The sequence below is a fragment of the Canis lupus genome, chromosome 3 (assembly GCF_003254725.2).
Source record: "Canis lupus dingo isolate Sandy chromosome 3, ASM325472v2, whole genome shotgun sequence".
In the NCBI taxonomy this organism is placed as follows: Eukaryota; Metazoa; Chordata; class Mammalia; order Carnivora; family Canidae; genus Canis; species Canis lupus.
Genome location: NC_064245.1, coordinates 28,396,646 through 28,424,195, shown reverse-complemented (window position 1 = coordinate 28,424,195; position 27,550 = coordinate 28,396,646). Strand labels below are relative to the sequence as shown.

At 35.0% G+C, this 27,550-nt stretch overlaps 1 protein-coding gene across 7 annotated transcripts in view; it reads right to left on the bottom strand.

Moving 5' to 3' along the window:
* The window catches only part of AP3B1 (adaptor related protein complex 3 subunit beta 1), a 264,956-nt gene that overhangs the window by 228,944 nt on the left and 8,462 nt on the right, over window positions 1–27,550 (bottom strand). For 6 of the 7 annotated variants that reach the window (XM_025438344.3, XM_025438347.3, XM_025438345.3 and 3 more), the window contains exon 2: window positions 4,696–4,771. In XM_025438344.3, the coding sequence (XP_025294129.3) occupies window positions 4,696–4,771 (76 nt within the window). Of the gene's footprint in view, window positions 1–4,695; window positions 4,772–9,773; window positions 9,826–27,550 lie in introns of those variants that run through there. The other variant, XM_035714322.2, reaches the window with a different exon arrangement.

The window sequence follows — 27,550 nt, the reverse complement described above, 5'->3', positions numbered from 1 at the left end:
CTGAATCATAGGACTACCAACTATGATAGTCAGATGTGCACTGCCAGTACTTTGATATATAAAAAATAATGTGGTAAAATACCCAACATTCTAACTTCTGGCAGATTAAATTCAGAAATCTTTAAATGTTTTTAACTATGAAAAAAAAGACCCAAAAACTACCCTGAAACTGTACAAAGTGATAAAACCTCATTTTCAGGGCTCATGAAAAATAAAGGGAAATTTAAATTTAAAAATTACATTAAGAAAACAAAAGAAACTTTGAAGCCAATGTAAAATTCTGACTGACCTCCAGCAAACTACTTCTAGCCAAAAGGCATTGTCAAATGATACACACACACACACATACATGAACAGAAAAAATTTTTAATGATTTTAAAAGCTTCCACAGAGAAATATGGTACTACCTAGAAATCAAATTAAAAACTGAACAAAAGGAAAAGTGTGAACAAATGATTGCTGTAACAGCTCACTGAAAAAATTTCAAGTAAAATAACTATTAGTTACTTAATAAAAGGTAGAACTAGCAAACAATTGCTCTTTGAAAACTGAAATGTATCACTCAATAAATAGCATTCAAAACAAAATATTTAGAAAAAGTATTACCAAAATAATACACTGTTGAGAGAAATTATAGATGACCTAAACAAGTGAAGAAATAGAATCATGATCATGGTTCATGAGCCAAATACTGTTAAAATGCTAATTCTCCCAAAACTGATCTATGGAGTTAATCCAATTCCAGCATAGAGCGCAATAGGCTAGTTTTCCATATAAAAAAATGGGTTAAAAATATTTGAAAATAAAATCTAAATCTTTCATACCTTCCCAATGATATAATTATCCAGAAAATCCAGGCATAGGGAAACGAAAAACTATTAGAGCTAAGAAGAAAGTTCAATTAGGATGCCAAATGCAGAACACAGAAAAGACATTTGTTTTCCTATATACCAGTAACAATTAATGTTAACAATATAATTAATGAAGGGGACCATTCATAATGGTCACCAAGATTTAAAAATACACAGAAATGAATCTAACAAGGAATACACAAGCTCTCTAAGATAAAAACCACAAAATATAAGTATAATGCTATTGAAAGGGAAAGAAGGATGAAAACAAGGGAATATATTAATTCCATATTATCCTACTTAAAGTTCAAAAACAATTTTTAACAAAATTTGCGAATTTGGTTCTAAAATGTATCTAGAAGATGAAACTTTTTATGCCCCAATATTATTTAAAATTTACATTCGTATTAACATCACTTGTATAATGAAGAATAAGTTTTCCAGATTTATTGAAATATGATTAATATATAACATTGTGTACATTTAAAGTGAGGTATTAACCTCAAGTCTCTTAGAATAACTATCACCAAGAAGACAAGAGATGATAAGTGTTGGTAATGATATAGAGAAAAGAGAATCCTTTCTACTGTTGGTGGCAATGTAAATTGGTATAGCCACTATGGAAAACAGTATGAAGTTTGCTCAAAAAATTAACACAGAACTATCATGAGATTCAGCAATCCCTTTTCTGGGTATATATCCAAAGGAAATAAAATCAGTATCTCAAAGAGATATCTGTGCTCCCATGTTCACTGCAGCATTATTCACAGTAGCCAAGATATGGAAACAACCCAAGAATCTGTCAACTGATGAATGGATAAAGGTGATACAGATATATAGATATAATGGAATATTATTCGGCCAAGAGAAAGAAGGAATCCTGCCATTTTTGACAAAATGGGTAGATCTTGAGGGCATTAAACAAAGTGAAAGAATAATTTTTAATTACTGGTCATTTACCTGTAAGTTAGAAAAATAAATTTGAAAGTTACCTTTATACAAACTTCCTAATAAGAGGCAATCTATAAGTACTAGAAATATATGGCTATATTTATATTTTTTATATTTATATTTATGATAATTTATACCTACATTACATTTATGATAGTCCAGATTATGAGAATATCCATTTTTATTTATCAGTTTGAAAGAGGAATTTAAAAAACTACCAAATGCTACGTTTTCAGATTTCAGAATTTCCACAGTATCTTCAGATTTAGTGAAATAATTTACCTAAATGGAATGTAAAGCCAAAATTTAATGAAATTAAGAACAGTGTTTGCTTTACATTGCAGTGCACAATTGTAACCTGCAGGAAAGCAAGCTAAAACCATGCAAAGCAATCCTGATAATCAAGTAGGAATCTTGCAATCAATCTGTGACTTTTAAAAATTTTGTAAGAATATTAAAATTCTGTCAGTTATAAATGTATACAAAACAGAAAAATAGTAAAACTAAATTTACTTATAGTACACTATGATTTAGAACATTAGAAACATTGAAAATGAACTTAGCAAGAGTAGTCTAAATAGGCTTGCCTATTCTCACCATATAAGATTCGGAACAATCATCTTTTCTGTATCTTAAAAATTACCAAACTCCTGTCCAAGTTTACATCACCTTCCAACATTTAATCTTTGGTATTTTCAATATTGTAAATTATTCCCCAGAGTTCCTTTAATGTAAAGTTTTGTTGGCACCATTTCTTCCTCTGGCATATCTTCAATCTTTTCATCACAATCATTTTCCTTATTTATTTTGAAAAGCTCACCTTTACTACATTTTTCCAGCTACATATATAGTCTCTCGAAAAATGGTCATGACACCATTTCTCTATTTCTCTATAATTCCATTTACATTCCACCTGATTTTCACTTTCAGTGTTACCACTTTTTATTTCTTTGCTGTATTTTCATCATTGTTGACTAAATCTTTCTTTCATTTTCTATTTCTGTAAAATGTCATATAGGTTTCTCACTGGGAAGCAAGGAGGGAACACAACTACATGCTTTGCTGTCTGTACATAAACCAAATAATGTACATAGTGACCAATCAATAAAAGACTTTGAAGAAGCGACATCACTGGTCACTGACCATGAGGCATATTTGTTATCCATACAGAGAATTGTGAACTCAAGAGTTAGTGGTGAAGTTTGTGCATTATGCAATTACTATCTTAATATGCCCTGGTAACTGATATTTGAACCATGTTGTTAAGGATTGGTGTTATTTAAATTGTGTTAACTGAAATCTGTATTATCAAAACAAGAACTACCTGTCCATAAATGTAATTATACAGCTTACCATTAACAACTGAAAAATTTACAAAGAATCTTGAACATATCACCTACAAATGACATAAACCGAATGTATGAATCAACAACCCACAGGTGTTCTACAGGTAGTTAGTACTCAACTTTTATAAATCTGATTTTCTTTTTTTTTTTTAATATATTTTTTTTATTTATTTATGACAGTCACAGAGAGAGAGAGAGAGAGAGGCAGAGACACAGGCAGAGGGAGAAGCAGGCTCCATGCACCAGGAGCCTGACGTGGGATTCGATCCCAGGTCTCCAGAATTGCGCCCTGGGCCAAAGGCAGGCGCCAAACCGCTGTGCCACCCAGGGATCCCTAAATCTGATTTTCATAACAAGTCAACGTTTAACAGAACATATTGATACCCACAATAATCTTTCATAAGTGGGATTTGAATTTAATATATCAAGAAAAGAAAGGAGATTTCAAACTCTCATATGGTAGCATTTCCTGCTGGAAAACAGTAGTGTTTCAGTTGCACTGTCACCTTATTACAAGAGTTTATTTGTGCAATTATGCGAATGTATTACATTCTGACATCAGATAAAATATGTGGGAAATAAAATCAGCAATGGTAGTGATGAACAAACAGTGTAGTAGCAATGAGAAAGACACATTTTATGAATTCCACTGAGACAAAATCAAAACTCTTTAGCATTAGGCAGTCACTGAAATAAACCAGTGTTTCACTGTAAATGTATAAAAAAATCAAATGCAAAAAAACCCAGAGTCCATACAGAACTGTGAAAATATTTTATTAAAAATTTTATATATATGTAAGCATTGCATTATATTTTGAGTTTCCTGACAACTGAACGCCTCCAATAACATAGGAATCAACGGTTTGAATTTTACATTACAACTGAAACTCATTAGAACTTCTAAGATACCAAATTGAATAAAGCACTGCTATTGGTAGAAGGGAATCTGAAACACAGAAGAGAGATGCCTATGGGACTCCGCAGTTTAGCGCCTGCCTTCAGCCCAGGGTGTGATCCTGGAGACCTGGGATGAGTCCCACCTAGTGCTCCCTGCATGGAGCCTGCTTTTCCCTCTGCCTATGTCTCTACCTTTCTCTCTCTGTGTCTCTCATGAATGAATGAATGAATGAGTGAATGAATGAATAGAAACACAGAAGAATGGTCACAATTTTTAGGCTGTCAAATGACACAAAAGAAATTATTTAGCTAAACTAAATCCCTCTTGGTAGGAAATCAAAATATTGTTGTATATAACCTTATTTTGTCTTCAAAATGATTAGTTCTTTCTATCTCAGAGGAGAAATATCTTGATATTAGAGAAAGGGAAATTAGAACACAAAAAAAGATAGGTTTAAAACTCAAATTCTGAAAACAAAAAAACAAAACTCAAATGTCTGAATTGTGACACTCCAAACTCCTTCCAAAACATTTTAAACAGGAAATACTAATATAAAGGGACATTGATATGTTTAATTTGGTAATTATTTAACATATATTTAATAAAATCACTATGTGTCCCTTTTCCAAAATTGAATGATTTTACCTACCCCAACAATCCGTTTCATAGCATCCAATTTAGCAGAATCTTTGTTGCTCTCCAACATTTGCTTTAGATCTTCATTCCTATACAAAAGAAAATTCCATTTTACAATTTTTTACATTACATAGCTATTAAAATATTTCTTAAAAATTAGAAATAATGAATAATATCACAAAACTGCATTCTTATACACAATTAAATATTTATTTTTCATCTACTCTACAAATATTAAAGTGCTGTGTTGTCATAAAGCCCATCAATCATACAAAAATATAAAATTGTACAATTCTAGGCAAAATATCTATGTGAACAAAGGCATATGCCGATTCCCTCATCTCAAAATCTCTGCATAATCATAAAAAACAAGAAAATTTCTTGAGTCACCACTAAAATGTTTTCATAAGCCAAAAAGTAAGAATTTTCTTTTTTCAAGAAAGACCGCTCATTAAAGAAAGGCAGTCATTTTTTTCTCCCTACCTCTCCCCAGCCACAAAAAAGAACATAAACAAGAAGGGAAACCCCCACTGATATTCCTTAATCAAAGAATTATGTAAAGGCAACTTTAACATTTAAATAAGAAGATAAGGTGATGAACCAGAGCAGTTAGTTATAAGGATGAAAAAGCAGGACAGACACAAGAACTACCTAGAAGTGAAATCAATGAGATGCAGTGACTGTGAAGAATGAGCCCAAGGCACTCAGTAAGATTGCCCGGCATTTCCAGTTTAGATTGACCAAGCAGATGACAATGCTACCATATAAGATAAAAGACATTTGCTATTTTCCAAAGCTAGCTGCTATACAAACATCCTTAAAAGACAGTACAGAGCAAAAACTATAACAACGCTTTACACAGAAGTGAAAAAATGAAAACGTAAACTATCTCCCAACAAATTACTTTGCTCACAACTGATCTGCTCCTATTCTAAGTGAACCTTCTCCTAGTGTATTCACAAAACTGCCCCAGCAAAAGAAAACTTATAATTCGTAAACTCTAATCACTTTTCCTTCAACATAGAGGAACAGATTTTTAAAACAGTTATATAGCTAGGTAAAGAGTTCTCAGACTTGACACCAAAGAGTACAGTCCCTAAAAGGGAACACAGATAAACTAGATCTCATCAAAATTTAAAACTCTTGCTCCCTCTTAAAGAAAGAAAAAAAATAGCAGCTGGCAGAAAATATCTGCAACCATACTGCACATATAAAACAAAAGACTAATACCCAGAAAATATTTCAAACTCCAAAATTCAACAGTTAACAAAAAAAAAATTCAATTAGGAAAGTGACAAAGACATTGCTATGGATTGAACTGGGTTTCCTCAAACCCGAAGATGACTTTACTAGGGCCTTTAAAAATATCAGTAAGGTTAAGTCATAAGAGTAGAGCTCTAATCCATAAAACTGGTATCCTAAGGTTAAGTCATAAAAGTAGAGCTCTAATCCAGTAAAACCGGTATCCTAAGAAGAAAGAGAAAGACCTCCACAGGACAAAGGTCAGTAAGGACACAGCAAGGAAACAATAATCTGTAAGTCAAGCAATGAGGCCTCAAGAGTAACCAAACTTGGAATTCCAGTCTCCTGGAAGAACTGTGAGAAATAAATCTCTGTTGTTTAAACCACACAGTCTGTGGTATTTTGTTATGGCAGCTATAACCAATATATTTTGGTTCCCAGAAGTATAATGCTGTTCTAACAAACACCTAAAAATGTGAAAGTGGCTTTGTAAGTAGGTAATGTGTAGAGGATAGAACAGTTTGGAGGTGCATATTTAAAAACAAAAACAAAAAAACCTAGACTGCCTTGAAGAGAATGTTAGTAGGAATATGCATGCTAAAGGCAATTATGACGAGATCTCAGATGGAAAGGAGGTGCACGTTATTAGAAACTGGAGGAAACGCAATCCTTGTTACAAAGTGGCAAGAACTTGGGATCCCTGGGTGGCGCAGCGGTTTGGCGCCTGCCTTTGGCCCAGGGCGCGATCCTGGAGACCCGGGATCGAATCCCACATCGGGCTCCCGGTGCATGGAGCCTGCTTCTCCCTCTATGTCTCTGCCTCTCTCTCTCTCTCTCTCTGTGACTATCATAAAAAAAAAAAAAAAAAAAAAGAACCTCAAAAAAATTAAAAAAAAAAAAAAAAAAAAAACAAAGTGGCAAGAACTTATCTCAATTTTCTTCTAGTGTTGTATGGAAAGCAGAAGTTAAAAGTGATGAACTTGGATATTTAGCTCAGAAGATTTCTAAGCAAAGTACCGAAGGTAAAGATAGCCTGGTTTCTCCTTGTTCCTAATGATGAAATGAGAAAAATAAGTTGAAGGAATTGTTAAGCAAAAAAGAACTAGACCTTGAAGATTTGGAAACTTAGCAGCCTATCCATATTGCAAAATACAAGAACTCATTGCTAGACTTTTTTCAAAAATGTGGTTGAAAAATGATCAAGAAATCATAGGTACCAACTCATGAATATAATCAGATTTGACAGCAGAAGCCAGAAAGAGAGGTGAGATTATACAGCAGAAACACTGTCAGCTTGGAGTAAAAGGGAGAGAAGGAACAAAATGAAGAAAGTCTGTCCAGATTTCTGGATTCTATAGGACAGGACAGTGTGAGGACACAGAGAGATGGCAGCCACCTGTAAGTCAAGGAGAGAGGACTGAGGCGAAACCAAACCTGCCTTCAGTCTGATGGCCTCTACAAGAGTGGGAAATAAATTTCTGTTAATCAAGCCACCGATTCTGTGGCATTCTGTTATGACAGCCCTAGCAAACTAATATAAACATCTACAAACAATTAACTGAAGGAGACACACAAATGGCAAAAAGCATATGAAAAGATAATTCATTTCATTAGCTATTAGAGAAATACAAATTAAAACCACGGCAAGACATAACTACACATATATCAGAATGATTCTCATCTAAAATAAAAAAAATAATGGGGCACCGGAATGGCTCAGTTGGGCATGGAACCTGCTTAAGATTCTCTCTCTACCTCTCCCTCTGCCCCTCCATCCACTCTCACATGCAAAGAAAGAAAGAAAAAAGTTGAATTTTTAAATAGCAACAACACCTAATGATAATGAGGACAGAGAAGAAATGGATCACTCATATACTGCTGGTAGGAATTTTAAAAGTTACAGCCACTCTGGCACTTCGGCAGTTTTATAGAACTAAACCTGCAATTTCAATACAATTGAGTGATTTTACTCTTGGGTATTTATCTCTGGGAAATGGAAATTGATACACAAAAACCTGCACACAGGTATTCTTATCAGCTTTTGTTCCTATCAGCCAAAACAGAAACAACCCACATATAGATCAACAGATGAATGGTTCAACAAACTGGTACATCCAGAGCATGGAATACTATTCAGCAGAGAAGATAAACTATTGATATATAAGACAACTCTGATTCATCTCCAGAGAAATATGCTGGAAAATTTAATTCTAAAAGGCTATATACTGTATTATTCCATGTATATAACATTCTTAAAATAACAAAATTATAGAAACGGAAAAAGGTCAGTGGCTGTTGCACATTAAGATCAAGAAAGGGAAGGTGGTGGGGCACCTTTAGCTCAGGGAATGATCCTGGGGTCCTGGGATCAAGTCCTGCATTGGGCTCCCCACAGGGAGCCTGCTTCTCCCTCTGCCTATGTCTGCCTCTCTCTCTCTGTGTCTCTCCTGAATGAATAAATAAAATCCTAAAATTAAAAAAAAGGGAAGGTGGATATAAAAGGCCAAAACGAGATCCCTGCAATGATGGAATAGTTATCTTAACTGTTGTGATGACTAAACATGACACAAAACAGAAGAGGTGAAACACAAACACAATTAACTATATATAAAACTGGGGAATCTGGACATGAGTGTGGATATTATATCAATTATGTATCAATGTCAACATCCTGCCATGATATTATTTTATAGTTTATGATTGAAAAAAACTGGGTAAAGGGTAAACAGCATAATAGCATATCTTTGTATTATTTCTTAAAACTGCTTATGAACCTACAACTATTTCAAAGCCTAAAGTTTAATCTAAAAAAAGTTATATAACAATTATGATTTATAAGAAACAAGCCAATCAAAAATGAATGGTATTAAAAAATAAAAAAAGAATAGTGAAGTGACACCTGGCTGGCTCAGTGGGTAGAGCATGTGGCTCTTAATCTAGGGGTTATAAATTCAAGCCTCATGTTGGTTGAGAGATAACTTAAAATGAAGTCTTAAAAAGGAAAAAATGAATGGTTGAAATAGGTGAAAAGACATTTCACAAAAGATCAGGAATGCCAGGAAGCACATGAAAAACACTTAAGATAATTAACTATCAGGTAAATGCATATTAAATGAGAATAGCTGAAATTAAAAGACTGACAATAGCAAATGTTGCCAAGGCTCTGGAGCAACTAGAACTCTCACATATTCATGGAAACGTAAAAAAAAAAAAAAAAAAACCATCACACACACATACACAAACACACCCACTTTGGAAAATTGGGTGATTTTTACAAATTTAAACATAAGCCTATCATATAAACTCAGTCATTCCGCTCCCCACAGAAATAAAAAAAATTTCCACATAACAACTTACATGAACATTCACAGTTGCTTTATTCCTAAGAGTAAAAAACTAGAAAAAATATAAATATCCCTCAGTAAAATGTGAGGTAACATACACTGGACTACTACCCAGCAACGAAAACAGCTTAATTACTGACATATGCAACACAGTGGATGAATTCTCAAAACAATTATTCTGAAAGACGTCAGGCACAAAACAGCAATGACTTCATTCATGTAAAATGGAAGAAAAGACAAACTAATCGAGAATGAAAGCAGATCAGTGGTATCCTGGGGCCATGGGGCACAGGGAAAAAAAGAGAGCAAAGGATTCTAAGAAAATTTTATTCCATAAGATGATGGAAATGCTCTATAGCTTCTTGAGTGTGGTGGTGATTTCACTGACCCATACATCTGTCACAACATCTAATTACAATTGCAATCTTCAGGTGAATAATTTTTTTATGTGCAAAGTATACCTCTACAAAGCTGATATTATAAACATTCATAATATTTTACTCACATGTCTGAATAAGACGCCGAGTTATCCAAAAGAAGACCAAAAGACATACATCTATTTCTGAGAAAAACATTATGAGGGATCAGATAAGCCACCATTTTACATCTTTAGAAATCAGATATCACATTTAAGCTTCATTGTGCTTCCTCAAGAATATAAATCACTAAATATTATATTTTAGTACATCAAAGCAAAATCCTCTCAAAGAAACTAACAGGAAACTAAAACTATACTATTACAAATTGTAATTAACTACTTACATTAGTTATTAGTTTATAATTAGCAACCTCCCATACTTTTTACAACAAACTGCAGAAAAAAGAAAACAAATGGCTCCTTCATGAAACAGTTCAATCATCAAAAAGTATCAGCAACCCCTTCATCTCAGCTTAGGCCTAAGAGGAGATCAGAAAATCTTTAACTACAAATAGAAAGCCCTGACACAAAATTACTAACTTTAGTTTTTGCACACTTTACAAATTTAAGCTTAATGTAGGCAGTAAGCACTTCTCAGGAATGAATGATCAATCAGGTGTTATTACAGGCTGTTTTAAACCTTCCAAAATTCCTATGAAGTCCTAACCCTCAAGAATATAGCTATTTGGAGACAGAGCCCTTAAAGAGGTAATTAAGCCAAAATGAGGTCAATATGGGTGGACCTTAATCCAACATGACTGTCTTTATAAGAGCAGAGTAAGACACAGACACACAAAGACAAGGGATGACCAGGTGAGGACACAGCAAGAAAATGTCCATCTGCAAGCCAGGGAGAGAGGGGCCTCAGAAGAAATCAAAGTTGCCAACACCATGGTCTTGGACTTCTAGCCTCCAGAAATCAGGAGAAAATAAATTTCTTACAAACCACAGTCTGTGGCATTCTGTTATAGAAGCCATAGCAAACTGATACAGAAGGTAAACGTTGCCAACTGTCGTTGTGTAAATAATTAATTAAATAAACAAACGAGGGACATCTGGGCACCTCAGAGGTTGAGCATCTGCCATTGGCTCAGGATGTGATCCCAGGTTCTGAGATGAGTCCCACAAAGGGCTCTCTCCATAGAGCCTGCTTCTCCCTCTGCCTATGTCTCTGACTTTCTGTCTCTCATGAAGAAATAAAATCTTTAACAAATATAAATAAATAAACAAATGAAAGCTAAGTACATTTTTTTCCAAAAAGAGTAGAAGCAATGAAATCTATTATGAAAAAAAAAAAAAAAAAAGACTCTTCCTTTCCAAGCAACTCACAAAATTGAATACAATGGTGACCACTAGTGGGACACAAAAATAGTTAAATAACTGAAACACTGACTTTTCTCTAATTAAACATACAGCTAGAAAATATACAAGTAGTAGAGAAAGCAATACATAAAACCTATATCTAAAAAAAAACAAAAACAAAAACAAAAAAAAAAACACCCTATATCTGAGGATATACAGCTACCGAATATTAAAATACTATAAATGTTCCCTGGATTCCATTTAGAATCCCTTCTTAAAAAAAAAAAAAAAAAAAAAATCCCTTCTTAAAACTTCTCACTCTTCCATACTGCAAAGGTAACTGAAAAGGGAATATTAAAACTAATGGGGTTTTGTTCCCCTATCTAGTTTTTGTTATTTTCCTTCTACTTTTTATTTTTCTATTTTACTTAAAGACTTAATTTTACTTAATGAAAATCTTACTATTACCAGAAATCACTCCCGATTTCAGCACCAGTAAAAAACATCAAAAAGCAAAATGTTACTGGCATAAATGAAAAATCTAAATACTTCCCCCAAAAAACCTTAAAAATCTTATTGGGGTAAGAAAGAAAAAAAAAAAAAAACCTGAAGTAATTAGGTAAGGAATAAATAGAAAATGTAATCACATATACAAATATCAAAAGAAAAAAGAAAATTCATGTTCTTACGTCTGACCCCTTCATCCTTTCCCCAAGAGCTTTCCACCATTCTTCTCCATCAGTGTTAAAGAAGTAAGCAATGAAGAATAACAAAGTGCCAATTTTTAGGACAACCCAACCTCTCCAAGCCTAGGGGTAATTTTATTCATGGCCTAATGGAAACTTGGCTTATTCCTTTTAAGCTTGAGATGCCAGAATCCCCTTCCCAAACACTTTTAGGTCTTGACCCACTCCCTCAAATTTAAAATAAGAAAACAAGGGCAGCCCAGGTGGCTCAGCGGTTTAGCGCTGCCTTCAGCCCCGGGCATGATCCTGGAGACCCGGGATCGAGTCCCACATCGGGCTCCCTGTGTGGAGCCTGCTTCTCCCTCTGCCTGTGTCTCTGCCTCTCTGTGTCTGTCATAAATAAATAAATAAAATCTTTAAAAAAAATAAAATAAATAAATAAAAATAAGAAAACAAGATCCCACTATTAAAGCCAAAGGTTTTGCTGCTCATGTTTAACATAATCTTCAGCAACAAATATAAATATCTTTTGTGTTAACACAGCAGATAGCTAGCAAGTTTGAGGTTCAGAGAAGATAAAAGAAATATACCAGGCACTGTTTCAATCTGATCTAATATTCAAACTTCACACAGGTATGTCATAAAAACTACTGAAAATTCTGATATAAATTACATATGTCTTCTCAAATACCTCTTTGCTGGTTGCCAAATCAGTAAAGGTTTGGGAGAGTTAAAACAAACACATCGCTTACCCTCAAAATATGTACACTTGTATGGAGTCATTTTAGGTCTACTTCCTTATCTGGATTCAAATGTGGCCTATTAACATGCAACACTGCAGTAGTTTTAGAAATTAAGAAATTATTTTTGCTTAACATTAAGAGTTAATTCAAATAATACTGAATTGGCAATACTTTCACTGACTACTGAAAGCCAATACTTGTTTCAATTTTTGTTAATTTACCTACTTCTTCATTTACCTATTGACCTGTAGCTTTCCAGCTTTGAGTACAATACCAACTTTATTTTTACATAAGTGACATCTTGTGGTGATAAGTGGTATAACTTTGCTTTTCATGTTCAAAATGTTTTTAGTTTCAAGGAAAATATGTAACTGGAATTAGAGAAAATCTTACTATTACCAGAAAGTCACTGCCATTTCAGCACCAGTAAAAAAAAAAAAAAAAAAAAAAATCAACTACAATCAAAAAGCAAAATGTTAACAGTTATACATAAGAACTCAGGAGAGCTTTAACATAGTTTAATTATCTTTTCTTAAAAAAAAAAATCTATAATCCAGGGGCATGTGGCTGGCTCAGTCAGAAGAGCATGCAACTCTTGATCTCAAGGTCATGAGATCAAGCTCCACGTTGGGTGTAGAAAGTACTAAAAAAAATAAACTTTAAAAATAAATAATTAAAAAATAATAATAAATAATAAAATAAAAACTCTATAATCCATAACTCGTTTAAATCTTTCACCTCTTAAATAAAAAAAAAATCTTTCACCTCTTTTAAAAACAACGTAAATTAAGGGAATGATTAAGACTATGTGGCATTGTAGACTGTATCAGTGCTACTCAAAGTGTGATCCAAGAAAGTCCAGCCCAAGAACCATCACCATGGTATTCACAAATTTTTGTTACTAATTCATGATGAAATATGTAAGCAAAGTTAGAAATTTGACAGTAACTCAACAGTATAATGTTTTATCTTCTGAATCTAATAAAAAAAACTGGAGAATGCATTTGCATGCTTTCTTTCATTCCATTTTTCTAGTGATTTATTTCTTACTGTATTTTACAGAAGATACAACCATGATGGACTGAAAACTTGAAAGAAAAAAATAGGTCTTTCATCAGCTTGCAAGCACTGCAATACACACAATCACCATTTTTTTTCCTCAAAACACTCAACAAAATTCATGTACCATAAAAAGCAACACTTGAAACTTAAATCCAGGAATGATGCACTAGGAAAAGTGATATGGAATAGCAATTTCTAATTGGAGGTATGTCCCCAAAAGATATATCAATCTTTGAGAGGAAGGTGGACCTTTTCAAGCCCTGCCAAAAAAATAAAATAAAATCCTAACACATAGGCACCTCTGCATGCTTTATGAACCACATAAATGAAAAATGTTTCTACTCTAAGTGTTACATTGTACACATTAATAGGTATGCACAAAAAAACACCTGGGAACAAGAGTCAGAATTCACTTTGTTCTAGTGCTAAGAAGCTAAAGGGAATGGCCCTCATGATACATTTATGTACATAATATGAAAGCTTAAGAACTTTCAATTTAATTATGGCCTATCCTTCCCTCAGATGATACTCAGAATACTGTATAGTTTTTTGGCACAAAGTGCTGACTTAATAAATATAAGAGTAAGTAAAAACAGAAAACTCCAGCTACCTAATCATCCAACTATTAATCCCCTAAAAAACTAACTATAAAGTATCCAAATAAATATGAGCTTTTCCTCCTATACTGTTCACAAAACTAAAAAAGCAATAGTGTACAATTGCTATCCCCACTTCTTCAACCCTTGGTAATCTTTTTCTCCCTTACTCTTCATTAAAACTTCTCTCACAAAGGTAACAACTTCCAAATTTAAAAATCCATTAAAATCCTATGTATACTTTTAGATTTGATACAATTGACCCCTATTCCTCCATCTTAAATTCCTGAGGTGATACATGAGGAAAAAAATAGAGCAGAGGGAAGAGAATATGGGAAGGAACAGAGGAGGCAATTTTAAAGAAGGTAGTCAGAGTAAGCTAAATAAATAGACATCTGAGCAAAGATTTCCTAGTAAAGGAGTTGGCCAGATAGTGGGAGTGAGGGGCAGAGACGAGAAGCACTCTAGGCAGAAGAGACAATGAAAGGGGAATAAAGTATACTAAAAGCTTTGGCCTTTTCTCTAAACGAAAATAGGAACCATTGGAGGATTTTGACTAGAGGAGAGTCATGATCTAAATATATGTGGCAATCAATCAATCAATCAATGTGATGGAATCATTCCAGCTGCTATGTTTACAATATACTGTAGGGACTTCCATATCTGCCCAGGGTTCTGTAAGAAACTAAAACTGCCACAGAAAATAACTATAGAAGCTGGAAGAAATAAGTAACTTCTGAAGGCACTGGAGATCAACCAATGCAGGCAGGACTTATGGAGCTAAAATCCTAGGAGGAAGAGAGAAGTACACAAAGTGAGCTCCTGGTTCATGCCAGTTTTTTCCCTGAGTATATTTCCCCAACTACCATTTGGGAGATGAGAACTCAACAGGAAATGACAGTTTTAATACACTAAGGAGACAGTGTTGAAATTCATAGCTAATAGAGGGAATGGAACTTGAAGGGCAAAATACAAAAGAGAATCAATGAAAAGGTACACATAAAAATCCCTTCAAGTACTCAGTCTACATTTTCTCAGGGCATGATTCCTGGAAACCCAACAGAAAATAGCAGTTCAGAGGTTAAATGCCTACGCAGGGATTTTAGTAACTAGGCACCACTATGTAGAGAAGCTGAAATTCAAGTCTCTCCCAAGTACAAATATCCCAGACTTTCAATTTAAGATCACAGAAGGGCCACAAGAGAAGAGTAAGGATAGTACCTTAGGAGTTTGAGAAAACTGTAGGGTATCCCAGTTAGGTGGAGGCTGGCAGCCCAGGCAGTAAAAGAATTCACCCAAAGCAGAACAAAGGAGATAGAAGTTTACGGAATACACTGCAAGGGAGCAGTGGACAAGGCAGCAAAAGAAAGACTCTGCCACGAGGTGGTGGTGAGAGGCCACAGTTACAGGCAGAGTGAGGAGGTATGGGAACATATAGAATTTTTCCTTTTTAGTAACTATACCTAGTTGTAAGTAGCCCATTCATTATTTAGGGCCTATGGCTATTTCAAGGTGGGTTGCTTAATGAGTTTGCTTGCATTTAGCTCAGTGGTCACTGTGGGCTTTGTGATTATGCCACCCAGGCAACTCTGTTTTTTGTTTTTGTTTTTGTTTTTTTTTATTTTAAGTAAACTCTATACTGCACATGGGGCTTGAACTCATGACCCAAAGATCAGGTCACAGATTTTACCAACTGAGTCAACCAGGTAGCCCCAGATGATAAATAATTTAGGCATTACAGACCACACCATCGCTGATGTACCTACTCAATTCTACCATTATAGAATGAAAGCAGTTACAGACAATACACATAAACGGGCTATGGCTAGGTTCTAACAAAACATTACTTTTATATAAAGAGGCAGGCAATAGTTTACTAACCCCTGACTTAAAGGACCAACAATAATACTGATAGCGAGCTTTTTGACAGACATTAGAGAGGAGAGACAATGGAATAGCACCTTTAAAGGGCTGAAAGGGAGGGGAAAAAAGACAACATACAATTCTATACCCACTGAAAACATCCTTCAAAACTGAAAGTGAAAATAAAGTGAATTTCAAACAAATAAAAGCTGAGGATCTGCTATCAGAACATAAAAGGGCATCTTTTCAAAAGGAAGATAAAATAATTTCAAATATACATCCAATTAATATGTATTCTGAATTCAAAGCTTCCATTTATAAAGTAATAGCTGACAGAATAGAAAAAAAAATACACATCCACAATCATGACTAGCAATTTTAACACACTTCTCAGTAACTGAAAGAACAAAAAATTTAATAAAGATATAGAAAATCGAGCAGAAGAACCAACTTAGCCTGACGTGCACAGAACACTAAACAGAAAAAATGCAGAATAAACATTCTTTTTAAGTGCACATAGAATATTTACCAAAATAGACTGTATGATAGATATAAACAAATTTTCAAAGGTCTACAAATCATATAGAGTATGTGGAACCTAACTAGAAATCAGTAACAGAAAAATAACTAGAAAATATGCAGTTGTTTGGGGAAAAAAAAAAAAAGCAACATGTTTTGACCTCTGGGCCAAAGAAATTAAAATCATCAGGGAAAGTAGAAAAAAATATTAAGTGACTAATGAATGATACTGCAACTCATGAGATGCAGCTAAAGCAGTATTTAGAAGTAAATCCTTATTTCTAAATGCAACATAAAAGAAGAAAGAATGTAAATCAAAATGTAAGTTTCCTTCTCAAGAAGCAAGAAAAAGAGTACCAAATTAAACTCAAAGAACAAGTAAGAAAGGATAAGAGAAGAAGTCAATAGAAAGTAAACTACAGAGAAAAACCAACAAATAACTTAAGGTTAGTATCTACTTTGAATAGATTGCAATGACGACTTAACAAGATTATTGTAAAGCACTTATTACCATGACTAGTAAGTTCATTAACTCAACATCCACATATGTCAGATAGTGTTCAAAATACAGGGATCCCTGACCTCGCCGAACTTACATTCTAAGTTGAATGCAGGTAGGTGGGGGTCAGGGGAATGACAGAAATGACAGATGAAGGAAAGAAAAGGGAGGGAAGAAAGAAGGAAGAAAAACATAAAAGTAGATAGAAAGACCGGACAGCAATACTGAAAGAATTAAAATACGGTAATGCAATAAAGACTGATCACAAAAGGCCTCTCCATACTCTGGTTTCTCTTCAGATCGTATAAATCTTTCGCCTTTTACAAAAGGCCTCTCCAGGTAATCATCATGTAAGCAGAGGTCTCAAATGATGAGAAGGAGCCACCCAAAGGAACTCTGCAGACATTATGGCAGAAATGAACCTGGATATATGAGGATCCAACAGAAGATCTACAAAGGACTTGTAAATGAAGGATATGGTTGTTTTCTCAAGCACGCTGAACTCCTACAGGCTCACAAAGGCACACAATAAATATCAGTTCAAAGAATAAATGAATATAGACCATATACTAACATGTTCCTTAGAGGGAAACAGAAAAACTCCAAGCTTTCACTAAATTCTCAAAAGGGTCCATGACCCTAATAAAGGTTAAAAACTAGGATTACATCTTCCAGATATACATCCCATGCATACAAGTTTTAAAAACCACGATGCCATACGTTTACCACAAGAAGTCTCCATGTTTGCCAAACCTTTTATCAATGATCTCAGCTACCTGCTTTCTTGGCAGGCAGCAGAAAGGAAGTTCTCCATTTGCTCAGGATTTTAGGAATATCTTCTAGAAAATGACAATACATCCCTAAAATTTTTTTTTAATTTTTATTTATTTATGATAGTCACAGAGAGAGAGAGAGAGAGAGAGAGAGAGAGGCAGAGACATAGGCAGAGGGAGAAGCAGGCTCCATGCACCGGGAGCCCGATGTGGGACTCTATCCCGGGTCTCCAGGATCGCGCCCTGGGCCAAAGTCAGGCGCCAAACCGCTGCACCACCCAGGGATCCCGTCACATCCCTAAAGTTTTAAAGAAAATCTCACAGAGCACTGAGCCAACTGAGTTTATATGTGCTGAGACAAAAAACTGGTTGGCACAGGGAAAGTTGATTCATTGCTGAAAAGCACTATAAACCAAAAATGTCACTTTCTATAAAAGATAAAGATTGAAGGAGTCCCAGAAGCAAGAAAAGAAAAATATGAACACAGAAGGTTTTAAAACCTTTACACTAAAAAAAATGCCATAAATGAGGGCAAAAAATGAGTAATTTCCTTAAAATATATAGAATCCTTAACTAATCAATAAGAGCTGGTCAAGAAAGAAATGTATAAAAGATATTTAGAAGTATTCACTGAAATAATAAGCCAATAAATTGGGGGGAAAAGACTTAATACATACAATTATGAAGACTCCATGTAATAACATTTTGCACCTATAAGATTGGCAAATATTATGAAATTGGATGGTACCCAGTATTGGCAAAGGTGCAAGGGAAACAGACTTCACTGTTGGTGGAGGGAGAAAACTGGTGCAACCCATCTGGAAGGTAATTTAGCAATATCTATCATAATTTAAAATGCAATAACCTTTGACCTACAACTCTATTTCTAGGAATTTTTATTATAAATAGGTAAATTCTCACACGTATGCAAAAACTTATGTTGCAGTATTGCTTATATTCAACAAAAAGTGAAATCAATCAATCAAATACCCTTCAAAATGAAAACTAATTAAAAGGAATAGTAGAAAACGTACATAGTTTCATATGCTAATATGGAAAGGCCTCCCTAGATGATTAAAGGAAAAGCAAGATACATAAGAGAACAGTATATATATTATCATTTGATTTTTAAAATTTTTTCTGTAAGGATACGTAAGAACTTTCTAATTGTGGTGATCTCTGGGGGTATGGGAATGAGAGTTATGTATATTCTACATTACTACCTTGCCACTAATATGCCTTGCATTTCTAATGCGTAATTAATTTATTTAGCTACCTGATAGTTGTATTGTTTTCTAGAACTTACAACACCATTTTATTTTAGAACCACTAAGTCTCTGTGACTCACGTGTGGCTTTATTATTCCCATTTTATAGATAAGGAAACTGAAGCTCACAAAATACAAGGACAACATACAAGCAGAAGATTATACAGACATAAGAAATTCTGAACTCACAGAGCTTTTATGTATACCACCACAGAATTAAGAAATGGCAAAGCAATTAAATTTGAGTCTTGCTTTGAAATTCAACATTCTTCCGATTTACCACATTGCTGTCAACCTCTGTTATAATTCAAGAACTATAAAGTAATATCTTGTAAGAATAAAATCAATAACAGTGCTACAGTACTTCCTCTCTAATCTATAATCTACCACAATTATTGTATTTTTTTCTCTTAAATTCACAATTTTTATGAAAAGAAAACTCATCACTGGAACTGTAATAAACTCTAATTTCAACTATTCTCAATAGTAGTCTAAAACATCTGTGATATACTTCTGTATAGTCAAAATAAATTTTATTTTCACTGACATTATTTTCACTGTATTTGGTTAACTTTATCTGATGTAGATTCATCAGCTCAAAATTAATTAGTATTACAGAATAGTGCATTCCGTCCAAACAATTCATCTTTGTTGGCTCACATGCCTCACTGCTATTGGCATGCCACCACAATAACGGGCATGGTGCCACAGTAACAGATGGGCATAAACACAGACATGCCAAAGAGTCAGTATGTACATCAAGTTTGAGTATTAGTATTAGATTTTCCTCCAAGAAATTCATAAACTATAGCAGAATAAATATAAGTGTTCTACAACTGTGTTAATAAGATATGCCAATTCAAAGCTAGATTAATTTTTAAATTCTTAAAAAAAATGACACACAATTTTCCAAGGCCACAGAAGGCAAGTTTTCCATCTGATGAGTTTGGATCAGCCTTCTGTGTAGGGAATTGAGGAAACAAATATGCAATCTCTACCTGAGATAAGCTTTGTCCCTGAAGCACTTGAGAATCTCACCAAAAAAATTCAGTTTTTAAAACTCACATGGCAGTGTTACAAGATGTAAAAGTTCTAGAGATCTATTACATGACAATGTGAATACACTTAACACTACTGAACTTAAAGGTGGTTAAGATGCAAATTCAATGCTATGCATTTTTTACACCTTTTTTTAAAAAGTCCTGTATCTTGAGGCTGGCTGTGTAGGCCCTGAAACAGAAAAAATGTCTTACAAATTCCTATTTGACAGGAATAGAATCTAAAAACACTAAATTTACATGATTATTTTAAGTTCTGCCATCTTTTGAAAAGATCGTCATCTAAAACTATCATTTTCAAAATATTATTTCCACATGTGATTTTAAAGTTTTGAAATATAAAACATACTACTGACCAAATTATATTGAAAATATTTATAACTTTTTGCTACATTAATGAAAACTTTCAAAATACTAAGAATGCTAAAGAAAATAAGAAAAAATCATTTGTAGTCACTATCATCCAAAGTCACTTGTCAAGGAATATTCAAGGTACCAGTATACACAGCACTCTGTGTATGTGGGTGTGAATGTATGTAAACCAAAACACTTCTGACTACAGGCACTTAACCATATCTTCTCTTTAAAGAAGTGTTTAACTATCCAATCACCCTGAGAAAACCAATCTGTCATTTTATAATTATTGATATTGTTAAATAGCCAGAATCTAACTTTATTTAATTTACTTTTAATTAACCCTGGCATTTCTACAACATGTACTATTTAATAAGTTATCTATTTTTATTTTATTAATGTACATAAAAGTATTTGTGAAACTCTCACTGCCCCCAAAGGTTGTGAGTTCATATACTCAGAATGAGTGTCCCATGCTCCTAGATTTCAAGGACTAGGTAAGATTTCAACAAAAATTCTGCACAATGACACACAATTGCCCACGGTTTAGTGTATACATAAAAATAGATCAAAAACCACTCTCTATGGTCACTATTATTTCATATGTGAAAGTAGGAAGTATGTTTGCATTCCTTTGATGACCAGCACAGGAGTTATTTGTATTTCTTTAGTAATCTAACTGCTCACACTATTTGGGGCTAATGTTCTTTAGATACTATGCTTTTCCCTTTTTTCATTCCCAAAAATTTGGGGGCCAATGTTATATTGACCTAATACCACAAACATATCTCAAGAAGAGATTTTTGACAGAATTTGATTAAATCTAATGAAAAGTACATTTAGTCATAGTATGAATTGCTCTCTCACCTCAAAACATTTGAATGACAAGGTAATAGGATATAAAGTTAGATGGAATGAAAAGGGCATCCATACCCATAACACTAGTAAACAGAAAAATTTTATATGCCTTTGTTGCAAATAATCAAGACAAAAGAAGGGATCCCTGGGTGGCTCAGCGGTTTAGCACCTGCCTTTGGCCCGGGGTGTGATCCTGGAGTTCCGAGATCTCGAGTCCCACGTCAGGCTCCTCGCGTGGAGCCTGCTTCTCCCTCTGCCTGTGTCTCTGCCTCTCTCTCTCTCTCTCTCTCTCTCTCTTTCTCTCTCTGTGTCTCTCATGAATAAATAAATAAAATCTTAAAAAAAAATCAAGACAAAAGAGGCCTGAGTTAAGCAGGACCTGAAGATGTCTACAGCATGAAGTATAAGGATGGGAAAAAAAGAGCATCAAGTCTATCAACAATGGGTGGTTTGGGGTTTTGATTTGGTTTATGGGGTTTTAAGATTTTTATTTATTTATGTGAGAGAGAACACAAGAGAGAGCACAAGCAAGGGGACGGGAAGAGGCAGAGGGAGGAGCAGACTCCCCACAGAGCAGGGAGTCTGATGTGGGGCTTGATCCCAGGATTCTGGTCATGACCTGAGCTGAAGGCAGACGCTGAACCCACTGAGCCACCCAGGCACTCGACAATGGATGGTTTTGAACAGAAAGAATTTAGACCTAATTCTGTCACCAAGGTTCCACAGGCAGGAGAGAAGACAGGACTAGTATGTTACCATGAAGACTGGAGGACTTCTGAATTCTTGAGACATATGAGATGGATGGCTAGAAAGCCACAGAAAATGAAAGTACTATAAAAATGTAAGGTATTATTACTGCTATTATTACTATTATAATGCTGGTTTGTGTCTCCCAATCTAAGAAGAGGCAAAACAGAGAAACCACTCAATAAAGGTTTGACAACTATGGTGATGGTAGCATGGAGTAGGAGCCACAAGGGACAAAAGTAACACTTACTGTCTCCCACAATTACTTAGGTATATTTATGTACTGTTCTGTTCCCCAACTTTAAGGGAGATATTCAATTATTCATAACAGAGAGCAACATTTTATCATTTTAATGGGGAAAGGAAAAATAAGGAAATCAAAATAGAAGAGTAAGGCTAATACGCCACAAAGCTCCCTACACTTGCTAGTCATACACCTCAAATTTTGCTTCAAATTTTCTAGCAGTCACTGTGCAAACAGTGAGAGTTTCCCCAAACTTCATTCTCTCTTCTTGGTCTTCTAAGTTAAGCTTCAATTCTCCCACTTCTTGACTTTACTAAAGATTCTTCCTTGGCCTTCCCCTCATACCACATACCTTCCTTTCAATGGCTTCCAAAATCATCTACTAACTGATGACTCCCATATCCACATTCTAGCCCAGGTATATCTCCTGAGTGCCACCTCCGTGTACATAACTGCTTAATGGATGCCCAACTATCATCTCAAACTCAATAGATCCAAATTGGAACTCAACACTTTCCTGCCTCACTCCAAGATTGCTTTATCTTCTGTGCCTCTAGTATCACAGAACATCATCACCATTCACATAGTTGACCAATTCCCAAAACCCAGTGCAGCCAGACTGACTTTTCTAAAATGTATCACTATGTTGCTCCTCTATTTAAAATCCTTTGGAGCTCCTTACTGTGGGTACACCTCCAGGGCACAGTCCAAATTCCTGAGCATAGTACACAAGACCCTTCATAATATAGACCCTGATAACCTATTAATCATCTTTCACCAGTCCCTCATTTCCCTCCAACTGTGCTCCAAACATATTGAACTCTTTCCTATTTCCTAAATAAGCCCTAAATTCAGCCTCTAAACCAGTGTCTAACAAAATATTGTGATAAAAGGAATGTTCTTTATCTTCACTATTCAATACAGTAACTGCTAGCTACATTAAGCACATAAAAATGTGGGTAATGTGACTAAGAAACTGAATTTTAAAATTATAATTATTTAAATTTGGCTAGTGGCTACCGTATTGAACAGCACAGCTATAAACCTATGTATATACTACTCCCTCTACCTAGTATACACAGGTATATGCAGAAAGCCCTGGTCACTGCTACCATCTAACATCACAAGTACTGATTCTTTTGTTAGATAATTCCCTTTAATTATATGATTAATAATTAATAAGGTTCCACTCTATACAAGACACTAATTTAAAATCTTCAGTGGAAAAAATAAAATAAAATAAAATAAAATAAAATAAAATAAAATAAAATAAAATAAAATAAAATAAAATCTTCAGTGGAGCTAGCTATATAATTTCATTGTATTATCACAGTTGTTCACTTTTCTAAAAGTTTGGTGCTTCTTCCAAGTTTGTGGCTTAAATATAATATTCCTAAAAGGACTACCACTTTAAGAAATGAACAGACTCCATATATTAGTAAATGTAAAGTACAAATTATAACGCCTATTATACTACAAAGGCATACAGCTTTGCTTTCAAAATACACAATATATGCAAAAGAACAAGAATAGGGAAGATCTACATTATGGTAAATTATTCTCTCTTGGTGCTGAAATGAGGGTCGTTATCTTTTTAACTAATCTGTATTTGCTAAATTTTCTCTAACAAGAGAAGTATCAATCAGTCCAGTGACTCTTTCACCTTGGTTACATCATCAACTTTTCCTCCTCTATATCAGATGGTTCTATTAGCAAACAGGATACTACAGTTTTTCCCATCCTTAAAAAAAAAAAATCCCTTGATTTAATTTTCCCTTCCAGGTGCCACTCCATTTCTCTGCTCCCCTATACCCTAATACATACTGAGATTCCTCTCCTTTTTCTCTTAAACCCACTTCAGTCAGGCTTTCAGCCCCACCTCTGCATCTGAACTGCTTGTCAAGATCACCAAAATCCTCCACAATGACAAATCCAAAACTGTCTTGTCAGTAATCATCTTACTTGACACTATTGGCACTATTTGACCCAACTGCTCCAGGGCAATTGCTCCAGGGCTTATTACTCTTATCTTTCCTTTCTAGATTCACCCCATTGGTGTCTCATCCAATCCATGGTGTTTACCACCACCTATAACCTGATGACTCTCAAATATGTATCTCCAATCTGACACCTCCCTTAAGCTCTAGACTCATTCACTCCACTGCCTATCTAATATCTCCATGTGGATATCTAATAGGCATCTCAAACTTAATATGCTTTCAAGCGCTTGATTCCTCTTCCCTTTAAAAACTTCCTATTCAGGGGATCCCTGGGTGGCTCAGTGGTTGAGTGTCTGCCTTCAGCTCAGGGCATGATCCTGGAGTCCCGGGATCAAGTCCCATATCGGGCTCCCTGGAGGGAGCCTGCTTCTCCCTCTGCCTGTGACTCTGCCTCTCTCTGTGTGTCTCATGAATAAATACATAAAATCTTTTAAATAAATAAACAAACAAACAAACTTCCTCTTCACACACCTGATTTTAGTTGACAAGCAATTCCAAACTTACAATTGTTTAGGCAAAAAACCTATGTCTCTCCTTGGTATCTTTTTCTTTCATTCACTCTATTCCAGCTATATTGGCCTGTCTGTTGATCTTCACACGGGTCAGAAATTCTCCCATGTCAGGGCCCAGGCATTTGCTATTTCATCTGACAATACTCTCCTCAAGACAGCTGCATGTCACTTGCTCATTTCCTTCAGGTATCCACTCCATTAACAAATTCTCAAGGACATTTTCCTGACCCTGCTATTTCAAACTTCAACCAAATCTCCATCCTAACCCTCTGTCCACTTTCTCTGCTTTATTTTTCTCCACAGCACTTATCATCAAATGACCAACTATGTACCAACTTCTTTATTGATGGTCTTCCCTCCACTAGAATATATGCTTCATAAAAGTAGGCATTCTGTCCACTACTTAATCCCCAGCATCAAAAACAATGCTTAGGGCAGCCCTGGTGGCTCAGCGGCTTGGCGCCGCTTTCAGCCTGGGGTGGGATCCTGGAGATCTGGGATTGGGCTCCCTGCATGGAGCCTGCTTCTTCCTCTGCCTGTGTGTCTCTGCCTCTCTTTCTATGTCAAAAGGAAAGAAAGAAAGAGAGAAAGAGAGAGAGAGAGAGGAAGGAAGGAAGGAAGGAAGGAAGGAAGGAAGGAAGGAAGGAAGGAGGAAGAATCTTTATTTAAAAAATGCTTAGCCTACAGAAAGGCATTCATTTTTGTTAAATCAATAAATTATTTCTATAATTTAAGATTTCATTTCTTTATTCATGAGAGACACACATAGAGAGGCAGAGACACAGGCAGAGGGAGAAATAGGCTCCCTATGGGGAACCCAACCAAGGACTTGATCCCAGGACCCCGGGATCACGGCCTGAGCCTAAGGCAGACACTCAACCACTGAGCCACCCAGGCCCCCTACTTCTATAATTTTTTTAAATTACTGAATAAACACTGGAAATGAATTAGCAGGTCCTAAGCACCCCACAGACTAACATCTTTTTGAAGCAGGAAATATAACTGGTACAAACAGGCACTTAATAGTAACTGAATGACTTCTAAAAGCCCATAATGCTCAAAACCCTCCAAAGGCTGCTCTGCTCCTCTGACTCAAAGTAAAATCCAAAGGCCCTACACTTATCTAGCCCCCCACCTTCTACTCTGCTCCTTACCTCTTTGCCCTTATAGTACTAATTCCCCCTAATTCTTCAGGACCTCATTCTAACCTAGGCTTTAAGAAATTCTGAGAAACCCCATCCCTAGAGTAAAGCTGAGTAATGTGTACCTCTACCAACTCATGATTTTGGAACTAGCATTATTCACACACCTCTCTCTTGTCCAGCTGCCATGCCAACTCAGCTGAAAAACTGAAGACATTGACCTTCAAATTAGATCAGCTCTTATCAGCAATACAAAAAATCAGCCCATCAATAGCAGACACTGACTATAAATTGTTCATTTCTCTTTACCTACAAGCTCTTTCCAGCTGATATGCTAAATAAGTCTTCCCCAAATACACAAACCAATGAACGTTATTCATAATAATATGAAATAAAGGAAAATCATTTTCCATTGATTATTCTACTTTGGGTGCCTCACTTTAAATTCTGAATTTGGACTACAAGCAATTTGTTTTTGTCAGTAGTTCATCTCTACGCACAACTACAATACTGTCAAATTATTTCACTGTAATACATTTGTCATTCCATGATCATTTGTAACTTTTCATGCAGTAAAAAACATTTCAACCAACCATCTGTCTCCTTTGTTTTAATCATTCCTTCTAGTAATGTTGCTCTAAATTCTAAATACTTTTTAGAAACAAGGGGCAAGTGGCTGGCTCAGTTGGTAGAACATCCAACTTTTGATCTTGGGGTCTTGAGCTTGAGCCCCAAGTTCGGAAAGTGTTTACTTAAACAAACAAACAAAAACCTGCCTAGAAATAATGTAATATGTCACATCTTGGGATTCAACCATAAGGCTGAAATTTAAGTATTTGAGATATTCTCCTTGGATTTCACCAGATCAGTGATCTTAAAATAACATCCTGTAGCAAAAGATGAATATTTCAAAAAAAAAAAAAGATGAATATTTCTTGGCTGAACATTTATTAAGGTAGATTGTGAAAGTCAGAACTGACTCCTCGTAGAAGAAATGCAAACAAACAAAATGGAACACTTCTATAATCTGTTGCAAAGCAGGAATCTGCTTACAGGCAGTATTTCATCATTTTCTTCAATGTGGTAAAATTTTACTTGATTTGAAGTATATTTCAAGAATTAGAGAAACCCTACTGTACCATTGAAGTGACAATCCTTAAGAGTTGGCCTTTTATAAAACTAGAAATGTTATTTATGCAAAGACAAAACAATAAGCTCATCTAGCTGGGAATGCACTACAGATACCATTCTACACTTTCTTCTTCTATTAATAGCCATCTTGGAACACACGAAATTAACTAAGTCAAAGATCAATAGAATACTGAAATTGCCTAGAATTTTACGTGCCCTTTATAAACAAAAAATTGAATCCAACTTATATATGTAACATGGTAAATATGTTGTTAAAGACAATAATATACTTGCACATATGTCCTTCAAATATATTTGAGGAACAACAATATGCTACAGAAATCATTAGTGGAGTGTATTTTCTCACTTGCAACTCTGGACTTCTGAGCAACAAGAGAATTAACAATGAGAAGCCTGTACCTCTTCATAATATGCTAATAGCTCAGAGCTCCAACACTCTCAGAATCTCAAACTAAAATGTTTGACATTTCAAAATTCCAGCATTTCC